General features: G+C 43.4%; 1 protein-coding gene across 1 annotated transcript; it reads right to left on the reverse strand.

Moving 5' to 3' along the window:
- Nucleotides 1–1,775: 1,775 nt before the first annotated feature.
- On the reverse strand, nucleotides 1,776–3,381 carry LOC121585720 (twist-related protein 2-like). Its single transcript, XM_041902041.2, has 2 exons — nucleotides 2,676–3,381; nucleotides 1,776–2,340 (listed from the first exon to the last, which is right to left on the reverse strand). Exon 1 carries the CDS (start codon nucleotides 3,207–3,209, stop codon nucleotides 2,706–2,708), a length of 504 nt encoding a protein of 167 aa, XP_041757975.1. The 5' UTR covers nucleotides 3,210–3,381; the 3' UTR covers nucleotides 1,776–2,340; nucleotides 2,676–2,705.
- Between the last annotated feature and the right edge of the window lie 8,427 nt (nucleotides 3,382–11,808).

Here is an 11,808-nt window from a genome sequence, read left to right on the forward strand (position 1 = left end):
TTGATTTACAGGCGGTTTGCAGGGGCTTTGGCCTGAGAGCTTGCTACTATAGCCCGCCATATGGGAAAGAGCATGCGCCCATCAGTTCGACTTATTAAATCGTTTTCATTTATATTGAAGCCACAGAGAGAAAATAAAACACACAAACAATATTTGTTAACTTATGCTTCATCTTTACTTTTACCCATGAATAGCCTATTACATTTAACAAAGTAACATGAATCTTTGTGAATAGATTATACAGTAGCCTAAGATAACACAGACAGTCATTTACAATAGGCCTGCTACATCGTCTAGGCTACGTAGTAGGCCATATTAAATATCATGATTTAAGGTGTTATGAATCGCATATCAATATATATCACAATTGAATAGGCCTATTTTAATTTAGTATGTTTCAGCTTTTGCAAAACTATTATCCATTTCTCATTAAAGAAAGAAGCAAATTCATGCAACTGATAAATCATGTCGAATTGTAACCTCATTTATCAGGAACACGGAATAACCTCATTTATCAGGAACATGGAATAACCTAATTTATCAGGAACACGAATAACCTTATTTATCAGGAACAGGAATAACTTTATTTATCAGGAACATGGAATAACCTCATTTATCAGGAACACAGAATAACTTAATTGATCAGGAACAGGGAATAACCTCATTCATCAGGAACATGGAATAACCTTATTTATCAGGAACAGGAATAACTTCATTTATCAGGAACATGGAATAACCTCATTTATCAGGAACATGGAATAACCTCATTTATCAGGAATATGGAATAACCTCATTTATCAGAAACATGGAATAACCTCATTTATCAGGAACACGGAATAACCTTATTTATCAGGAACAGGAATAACTTTATTTATCAGGAACATGGAATAACCTCATTTATCAGGAACACAGAATAACTTCATTTATCAGGAACACGGAATAACCTCATTCATCAGGAACACGGAATAACCTTATTTATCAGGAACAGGAATAACATCATTTATCAGGAACATGGAATAACCTCAATTATCAGGAACACGGAATAACCTAATTCATCAGGAACATGGAATAACCTCATTTATCAGGAACATGGAATAACCTTATTTATCAGGAACATGGAATAACCTCATTTATCACGAACATGGAATAACCTCATTTATCAGGAACATGGAATCATAGCAAATGTCAACACTATAGGCTTCAGTGACGCACAAAGTGTTGCTACAACACTCTCATTACTACAAAATAAACATAATAAATATTGTAATTATTTAGTCCTTCATAACCTATAGTCCCATCGCGTCGAGAGAAATCCGATAATCTGAGGCATTTCAGGAGTATGTTGGTTTACGATAAAGCGTGATTATGTTGATTATAAGCCCATGCCAATAACAACCGTTTCCCAGATGGACACAGTTTCATACACCCCTCTTACTGAATGACCCCTGCGAAAGTTGTTGTCGTAAATGTGGATGTTAAGCATGGCCCACTTGTGGATTGGAGCAGGGCACATTATAAACATGTCACAAGTTCAACTTCAATGTGAAGACGTAAAGCCAATTTATTAACTATTTGGGTTAGAATAAAACTCAAAGTAGCCTAACTGATAGCCTATAAGATAATTATGCTGCATAATATTGCCTATTTGCATCAAAAGAGGGGCTTACTAAAGTATTTGACAATTGTTCGATCCTAGGACATTTAGATTTTTATAATCACACCATATTTGTTTGATTAAAACTGAATTCATGAAGTAAAAAGGCAATACTTTTTTTTTATCATTTACTTTATTGCGGAAAATATACAATTATTTACACAACAATAATAAAAATAGGAATGCATTTCAGACATCAGATCTATTCCTCATGTAACACGTGTCATCAATAAATAAATACATGTATTCTGAAAAGAATAACCTCAATTATTTTTGCACAGATTGGCGACACATTATTTAAACTCATTAGCATATAATACCGCAGTCAGTCCACATCGAAAGTCTCACACGGAAACTGAGACAAATGCTTCGATGCTGCCCTTTAACCTCCACAGAATACAGTCCACAGAGTCAAAGACATGCATAAAAACATACATTTCCAAGTAACATTCGTCGTCAACAATAAAAAACTAACGTATATCAGAATGTAGTAGTGTAGTAGCCTAGCACACGAATGCAGGTCCAGGTCGTCCAAAAGCAGGCCTTTCCCCCGCAAAGTGCTCTCCCCACGCCCTGTCCTCTTTGGTTTAAATAGTTTGCTCCCATAAACCGCAGCTTTGTGTGTTTCCAGCATTATTCTCCAGATTTGCCCCGTTGTCATAATGATAAGCGGAATCAGCTGTCACCTGCAGATCAGAAAATGTATAAAAATACGATTAATTCTTAACGTCTGACTACGAACAAGTGAAACAAACACAGCAACCTATACTTGTTTGTGGCTGCAGTATGATTCACAGATCCAGGGAAGTACAATAGGCTATTAAAGTTGAACACTATTCAAGCTGATACCGTTAAAAAAAAACAATAGCCCAAATAAGCTATAGTCAAATGTAGAAGGCCTATAGGCTTAAATTGACTGTTTTTGTATTTTGCCATTTTCGTACAACGAACCGCAACTGAAATGGTTGCAATGTAGTATGGTCTTAAAAAGTAAGACAATGAGTTGGAAAACAGAGCATACCATTTTGGACTACAGCTCTTCGGCCGTGAGCTAGTGAGATGCTGACATGGACCAAGCGCCCTCCATCCTCCATACAGAGAACGCATAGCTTAATCTCTCATGAGCCACATAACTACAACTTGCCATTTTGGAGTCCAATTCATCGCTCTGCAGAACTTGGTACAGGAAATCGATGTACCTGGCAGCAAGTTTTAAGGTTTGTATTTTGCTCAGTTTGTCTGAGGGCAAAGTGGGGATAATTTTCCGCAAAGAGGAGAAAGCTTCGTTGAGTGACTGCGTCCTCTGCCGCTCGCGCACGTTCGCCATGACTCGTTGCGTCTGTAGGTCTTCGAAAGAATGTGGACTGCTGCTGCTGGACTTTTTCCCTCTTTTCCCAGGGGTAGGGCTATCTGAATCCTCCCCGTTTTTCCTGCTTGATCTCCTTTTCCTCCCACATCTCTTCGGTTGCCTATCCAGTTCCCCCTCACTGTTGCTGAGACTGTCTAGTGGAGAGCCTGGGGAGCTCGACTCTTCCCCCGTCATTTCCTCAGACATCACCCCTCAGTTAGAAGACAGACAAGCGACAGTCAGTCCGAATGATCCTCGCATCAAGTTAACGGTTAATTCCAGTTGCGCCTTCGTTTCGCCGCCTTTGAAGACACCAATAATAAAGTATCCATACATGGGATCCCGAGACAAGAAATATTTTCTGATACTTGAGAAAGTTACGGAGTTCTTATAGCCTGTATGGCGTAAAGATTTGGAGAGAGAGAGGATTGGCCAATAAAGTTTATTACGTGAAAAGAGGGGTGGGCGCAAGCAAGGAACTATGAGGAACTCCTCTCGCTGCATGGTCTTCTGAAAACAAAGTCGGAGACTGCTGAGAGCATACTTCATCAATGGCGGGATTGGTATTGTATAGCCTAGAATATAAATATGATAGGCTTATCAAAGTAACAATTTTGACTTTTATACACATTTTGTTTGATTTCAATCTCATTTAATAGGCTTATTAGGTAAAAATGACACTCTAAGGTAAAAAAAAAAAAAAAAAAAGGTTAAGCGTTGAATGCAATATTTGTTTTTACGCACAGCAAATAATCTACATTTTAACTAAATTTATGCCATGCACCATGTTGTAATTCAAGGTGAAATTAAACACTAAAGTAAAACAGTAAAATGACATGGAGCCAAACGATGAATACCTAAAAGTTATTCTAATATTCCTCTAGTTTGGATAAACATGATCATAATGCGCTGGCTCATCCATGCACACAAGTGGCGCGTATCCAATTGACCACACACACACCACCTGTAAGCATACAACTGGAAACCCTCTGCTGACCCAACCTTTAATTTGCCTAAACAGTTTCGAGGTAATTATCCTGGATGAGAGTATACATAGATACGTTTCTTTAAGGGCATTGAAATTGGTCCTTAACTGGAATCCATATATTTATGTATTAATATAAGACTTAGCCTATGCTTTCTGTTGATTAGGCTACTACAGTACTACTTTTAGCCCTTTATTCTGGAAACTAGAGATGCGTTTGAGTCCAACAATATCATAGTCCTCTAGCCACAATTCTTCAGTGTTGTTGAAATTTAAATTCTATGTGTGGCTTCAGTGTTGTTGAAACTCTCCTGAGAAGACTGTAACTACATTGTCCACAAGAGGGCATATTCCTCTATCTCTACCTTTTTCTCTATCTCTAGACTCCAGAGCAGGGCTCTCGAACCCTGTTACTGGAGATACCCTCCTGTAGGTTTTCACTCCAACCCTGTTCCTGGAGCGATACCCTCCTGTAGGTTTTCACTCCAACCCTGTTCCTGGAGAGATACCCTCCTGTATGTTTTCGCTCCAACCCTGTTCCTGGAGATACCCTCCTGTAGGTTTTTGCTCCAACCCTGTTCCTGGAGAGACACCCTCCTGTAGGTTTTCGCTCCAACCCTGTTCCTGGAGAAAAACACTCCTGTAGGTTTTTGCTCCAACACTGTTCCTGGAGAGATACCCTCCTGTAGGTTTTCGCTCCAACCCTGTTCCTGGAGAGATACCCTCCTGTAGGTTTTCGCTCCAACCCTGTTCCTGGAGAGATACTCTCCTGTAGGTTTTCGCTCCAACCCTGTTCCTGGAGAGATACCCTCCTGTAGGTTTTCGCTCCAACCTCTGTTGTAACTAACCTGGTTCAGCTTATCAACCAGCTAATTAGAATCAGGTGTGCTAGATTAGGGTTGGAGTGAAGACGTACATGATGGTATCTCTCCAGGAACAGGGTTGGAGTGAAGACATACAGGACGGTATCTCTCCAGGAACAGGGTTGGAGTGAAGACGTACAGGACGGTATCTCTCCAGGAACAGGGTTGGAGTGAAAACCTACAGGACGGTAGCTCTCCAGGAACAGGGTTGGAGTGAAGACGTACAGGACGGTAGCTCTCCAGGAACAGGGTTGGAGTGAAGACGTACAGGATGGTATCTCTCCAGGAACAGGGTTGGAGTGAAGACGTACAGGACGGTAGCTCTCCAGGAACAGGGTTGGAGTGAAGACGTACAGGACGGTAGCTCTCCAGGAACAGGGTTGGAGTGAAGACGTACAGGACGGTATCTCTCCAGGAACAGGGTTGGAGTGAAGACGTACAGGACGGTAGCTCTCCAGGAACAGGGTTGGAGTGAAGACGTACAGGACGGTATCTCTCCAGGAACAGGGTTGGAGTGAAGATGTACAGGACGATAGCTCTCCAGGAACAGGGTTGGAATGAAGACGTACAGGACGGTATCTCTCCAGGAACAGGGTTGGAGTGAAGACGTATAGGACGGTATCACTCCAGGAACAGGGTTGGAGTGAAGACCTACAGGACGGTAGCTCTCCAGGAACAGGGTTGGAGTGAAGACCTACAGGATGGTAGCTCTCCAGGAACAGGGTTCTAGAGCCCTGCTCTAGTCTCTAGACCAGGGTTCCGCACCTGGCGCATTTTTATTTTATTTATTATTGTTGGACATGAAAGACCGTAGGCTAAAAACACCAGGAAATCCTCTCCAATTGATTTTAATTTTGGAAATCTGTTCCCAAGTATTCCCTCGCATAATAGAGAGACACGTGATCGTATACAAATGTAAGCAAGGTTTGAAATGATCGTTTTAGTCAAATATTATATCTGTTTGGGCTTCTTGCGGTCAATTTGCAGTCTACAAATTATTTGTAATTATGTTCCGGCCCCCCGACCAAAAATGGTCCCGCGGCTGAATCTAGTTGAGGATCCCTGCTCTAGACCGTTTGTTATTGGAAGATATCCCCCCCATGCTATAAAAGTCTCATTTATAGTAATTTAGCATAATACTAAAATCTAAACAAAAAACAGCTATCTCATAAATACTGCAATCAGATTTTCATGAAGTCAATCACATGAATTAAATGTTGTAACATACAGTATGATTACTTAGTCCTGGTTAAAGTTGTAGCCTAGGCTACATGTGGGATCCCATATAAAAGAGAAGGTAACACTGCTGCTACCTCGCTCTCTAACCAAGGTGAATTGAGGAGCAAAATGAAGTGCAGAGGAAATTCTTCAACTCTTAGAGGACAGTGCCCCTATATAAAAGGCCTCTGTCTGTAAAAAATATTTACCAGGATGTGGGGGTGGTAAACAATAAACAATATCCATCTTGTGTCATAGTAAGAGGATTACCTTCTCTGGGTTCTAGGATCCCCAGGAGCACCAATAGGGGAGCAGGAAGCAGGAGGGCAGGCACGGTTAGAGGTCACAACACTAGTGACCATCCATTGAAACCAGTGTCTAGCCAGGGCCCAGGGCTCAGAGTGAACCATTGTTCTGACTGGGGGACAGACAGGGGGACACCTCAGGGTATACCTTACTTGCACAGAGGTTGGTTAACTGTGACCTGTCCTGACCAATAATTTAATTTAATCTGTTTGACATGTTAGGGGTCAAACTGAAGTACCAGTATCCAGGAACATCCATACATTGTGACTTTAGATCTTATTGCGATATGCCAACAATTTAAGGGCTCATTTGAAAAAGAGGCCTGGGTCTCAATGTGACTCCCTGTCAAAATAAAGGCAAAAAAAAATATGATTTCACACAATTTTCCAGAATAATTCAGCACTGAGACTAAAGATTAAACTACTGATATTTCAGTAGACTTAAAGAGTTTAGTAGCAGCAGGTCCCCTCACCAGGTGACTCTACCTGGCTGTGTAGCCTTGTCCATGGTGCTGATCCTTACAGCATTACTTTGCCTGACATAGTAGTCAGTGTACAGTAGCTTATGTTGAGCTATTGCCTTGATTATGGAATACATCACATTGTGAAGAAGGCCAAAGCGGTGGGTGTGCAGTGAGGAGGCAGACAAGGATATAATATAGGTTGTTTTTGCTTAAGGTGAGGGCTTTTCTTTGACGTTGATATAAATAGGTGCCAAAAAGTACAATGTTTACAAAGCAATAAACAGGACGAAAAGAAGAGCAACGTAAACTGAAAGTCAGAGCAGTAGCCTTACTCAGGACTCCATAATGCCTGATTGAAAGTCAGAGCAGTAGCCTTACCCAGGACTCCATAATGCCTGATTGAAAGTCAGAGCAGTAGCCTAACCCAGGACTCCATAATGCCTGGTTGAAAGTCAGAGCAGTAGCCTAACCCAGGACTCCATAATGCCTGATTGAAAGTCAGAGCAGTAGCCTTACCCAGGACTCCATAATGCCTGATTGAAAGTCAGAGCAGTAGCCTTACCCAGGACTCCATAATGCCTGATTGAAAGTCAGAGCAGTAGCCTAACCCAGGACTACATAATGCCTGATTGAAAGTCAGAGCAGTAGCCTAACCCAGGACTCCATAATACCTGATTGAAAGTCAGAGCAGTAGCCTTACCCAGGACTCCATAATGCCTGATTGAAAGTCAGAGCAGTAGCCTAACCCAGGACTCCATAATGCCTGGTTGAAAGTCAGAGCAGTAGCCTAACCCAGGACTCCATAATACCTGATTGAAAGTCAGAGCAGTAGCCTTACCCAGGACTCCATAATGCCTGATTGAAAGTCAGAGCAGTAGCCTTAACCAGGACTCCATAATGCCTGATTGAAAGTCAGAGCAGTAGCCTAACCCAGGACTCCATAATACCTGATTGAAAGTCAGAGCAGTAGCCTTACCCAGGACTCCATAATGCCTGATTGAAAGTCAGAGCAGTAGCCTAACCCAGGACTCCATAATGCCGGATTGAAAGTCAGAGCAGTAGCCTAACCCAGGACTCCATAATGCCTGATTGAAAGTCAGAGCAGTAGCTTTACCCAGGACTCCATAATACCTGATTGAAAGTCAAAGCAGTAGCCTTACCCAGGACTCCATAATGCCTGATTGAAAGTCAGAGCAGTAGCCTAACCCAGGACTCCATAATACCTGATTGAAAGTCAGAGCAGTAGCCTTACCCAGGACTCCATAATGCCTGATTGAAAGTCAGAGCAGTAGCCTAACCCAGGACTCCATAATGCCTGGTTGAAAGTCAGAGCAGTAGCCTAACCCAGGACTCCATAATACCTGATTGAAAGTCAGAGCAGTAGCCTTACCCAGGACTCCATAATGCCTGATTGAAAGTCAGAGCAGTAGCCTAACCCAGGACTCCATAAAGCCTGATTGAAAGTCAGAGCAGTAGCCTTACCCAGGACTCCATAATGCCTGATTGAAAGTCAGAGCAGTAGCCTTACCCAGGACTCCATAATACCTGATTGAAAGTCAGAGCAGTAGCCTTAACCAGGACTCCATAATGCCTGATTGAAAGTCAAAGCAGTAGCCTTACCCAGGACTCCATAATGCCTGATTGAAAGTCAGAGCAGTAGCTTTACCCAGGACTCCATAATACCTGATTGAAAGTCAAAGCAGTAGCCTTACCCAGGACTCCATAATGCCTGATTGAAAGTCAGAGCAGTAGCCTAACCCAGGACTCCATAATACCTGATTGAAAGTCAGAGCAGTAGCCTTACCCAGGACTCCATAATGCCTGATTGAAAGTCAGAGCAGTAGCCTAACCCAGGACTCCATAATGCCTGGTTGAAAGTCAGAGCAGTAGCCTAACCCAGGACTCCATAATACCTGATTGAAAGTCAGAGCAGTAGCCTTACCCAGGACTCCATAATGCCTGATTGAAAGTCAGAGCAGTAGCCTAACCCAGGACTCCATAAAGCCTGATTGAAAGTCAGAGCAGTAGCCTTGCCCAGGACTCCATAATGCCTGATTGAAAGTCAGAGCAGTAGCCTAACCCAGTACTCCATAATACCTGATTGAAAGTCAGAGCAGTAGCCTTACCCAGGACTCCATTATGCCTGATTGAAAGTCAGAGCAGTAGCCTAACCCAGGACTCCATAATGCCTGATTGAAAGTCAGAGCAGTAGCCTTACCCAGGACTCCATAATGCCTGATTGAAAGTCAGAGCAGTAGCCTAACCCAGGACTCCATAATGCCTGATTGAAAGTCAGAGCAGTAGCCTAACCCAGGACTCCATAATGCCTGGATGAAAGTCAAAGCAGTAGCCTAACCCAGGACTCCATAATACCTGATTGAAAGTCAGAGCAGTAGCCTAACCCAGGACTCCATAATGCCTGGTTGAAAGTCAGAGCAGTAGCCTAACCCAGGACTCCATAATACCTGATTGAAAGTCAGAGCAGTAGCCTTACCCAGGACTCCATAATGCCTGATTGAAAGTCAGAGCAGTAGCCTAACCCAGGACTCCATAATGCCTGATTGAAAGTCAGAGCAGTAGCCTTACCCAGGACTCCATAATGCCTGATTGAAAGTCAGAGCAGTAGCCTTACCCAGGACTCCATAATGCCTGATTGAAAGTCAGAGCAGTAGCCTTACCCAGGACTCCATAATGCCTGATTGAAAGTCAGAGTAGTAGCCTTACCCAGGACTCCATAATGCCTGATTGAAAGTCAGAGCAGTAGCCTTACCTAGGACTCCATAATGCCTGATTGAAAGTCAGAGCAGTAGCCTAACCCAGGACTCCATAATGCCTGATTGAAAGTCAGAGCAGTAGCCTTACCCAGGACTCCATAATGCCTGATTGAAAGTCAGAGCAGTAGCCTTACCCAGGACTCCATAATGCCTGATTGAAAGTCAGAGCAGTAGCCTAACCCAGGACTCCATAATGCCTGATTGAAAGTCAGAGCAGTAGCCTTACCCAGGACTCCATAATGCCTGATTGAAAGTCAGAGCAGTAGCCTTAACCAGGACTCCATAATGCCTGATTGAAAGTCAGAGCAGTAGCCTTACCCAGGACTCCATAATACCTGATTGAAAGTCAGAGCAGTAGCCTTAACCAGGACTCCATAATGCCTGATTGAAAGTCAAAGCAGTAGCCTTACCCAGGACTCCATAATGCCTGATTGAAAGTCAGAGCAGTAGCTTTACCCAGGACTCCATAATACCTGATTGAAAGTCAAAGCAGTAGCCTTACCCAGGACTCCATAATGCCTGATTGAAAGTCAGAGCAGTAGCCTAACCCAGGACTCCATAATACCTGATTGAAAGTCAGAGCAGTAGCCTTACCCAGGACTCCATAATGCCTGATTGAAAGTCAGAGCAGTAGCCTAACCCAGGACTCCATAATGCCTGGTTGAAAGTCAGAGCAGTAGCCTAACCCAGGACTCCATAATACCTGATTGAAAGTCAGAGCAGTAGCCTTACCCAGGACTCCATAATGCCTGATTGAAAGTCAGAGCAGTAGCCTAACCCAGGACTCCATAAAGCCTGATTGAAAGTCAGAGCAGTAGCCTTGCCCAGGACTCCATAATGCCTGATTGAAAGTCAGAGCAGTAGCCTAACCCAGTACTCCATAATACCTGATTGAAAGTCAGAGCAGTAGCCTTACCCAGGACTCCATTATGCCTGATTGAAAGTCAGAGCAGTAGCCTAACCCAGGACTCCATAATGCCTGATTGAAAGTCAGAGCAGTAGCCTAACCCAGAACTCCATAATGCCTGATTGAAAGTCAGAGCAGTAGCTTTACCCAGGACTCCATAATACCTGATTGAACGTCAAAGCAGTAGCCTTACCCAGGACTCCATAATGCCTGATTGAAAGTCAGAGCAGTAGCCTTACCCAGGACTCCATAATGCCTGATTGAAAGTCAGAGCAGTAGCCTAACCCAGGACTCCATAATGCCTGATTGAAAGTCAGAGCAGTAGCCTAACCCAGGACTCCATAATGCCTGGTTGAAAGTCAAAGCAGTAGCCTAACCCAGGACTCCATAATACCTGATTGAAAGTCAGAGCAGTAGCCTAACCCAGGACTCCATAATGCCTGGTTGAAAGTCAGAGCAGTAGCCTAACCCAGGACTCCATAATACCTGATTGAAAGTCAGAGCAGTAGCCTTACCCAGGACTCCATAATGCCTGATTGAAAGTCAGAGCAGTAGCCTAACCCAGGACTCCATAATGCCTGATTGAAAGTCAGAGCAGTAGCCTTACCCAGGACTCCATAATGCCTGATTGAAAGTCAGAGCAGTAGCCTAACCCAGGACTCCATAATGCCTGATTGAAAGTCAGAGCAGTAGCTTTACCCAGGACTCCATAATACCTGATTGAACGTCAAAGCAGTAGCCTTACCCAGGACTCCATAATGCCTGATTGAAAGTCAGAGCAGTAGCCTTACCCAGGACTCCATAATGCCTGATTGAAAGTCAGAGCAGTAGCCTAACCCAGGACTCCATAATGCCTGATTGAAAGTCAGAGCAGTAGCCTAACCCAGGACTCCATAATGCCTGATTGAAAGTCAGAGCAGTAGCTTTACCCAGGACTCCATAATACCTGATTGAACGTCAAAGCAGTAGCCTTACCCAGGACTCCATAATGCCTGATTGAAAGTCAGAGCAGTAGCCTTACCCAGGACTCCATAATGCCTGATTGAAAGTCAGAGCAGTAGCCTTACCCAGGACTCCATAATGCCTGATTGAAAGTCAGAGCAGTAGCCTAACCCAGGACTCCATAATGCCTGGTTGAAAGTCAAAGCAGTAGCCTAACCCAGGACTCCATAATACCTGATTGAAAGTCAGAGCAGTAGCCTAACCCAGGACTCCATAATGCCTGGTTGAAAGTCAGAGCAGTAGCCTAACCCAGGACTCCATAATACCTGATTGAAAGTCAGAGCAGTA

Source organism: Coregonus clupeaformis, chromosome 17 (assembly GCF_020615455.1).
Source record: "Coregonus clupeaformis isolate EN_2021a chromosome 17, ASM2061545v1, whole genome shotgun sequence".
Taxonomy (NCBI): domain Eukaryota; kingdom Metazoa; phylum Chordata; class Actinopteri; order Salmoniformes; family Salmonidae; genus Coregonus; species Coregonus clupeaformis.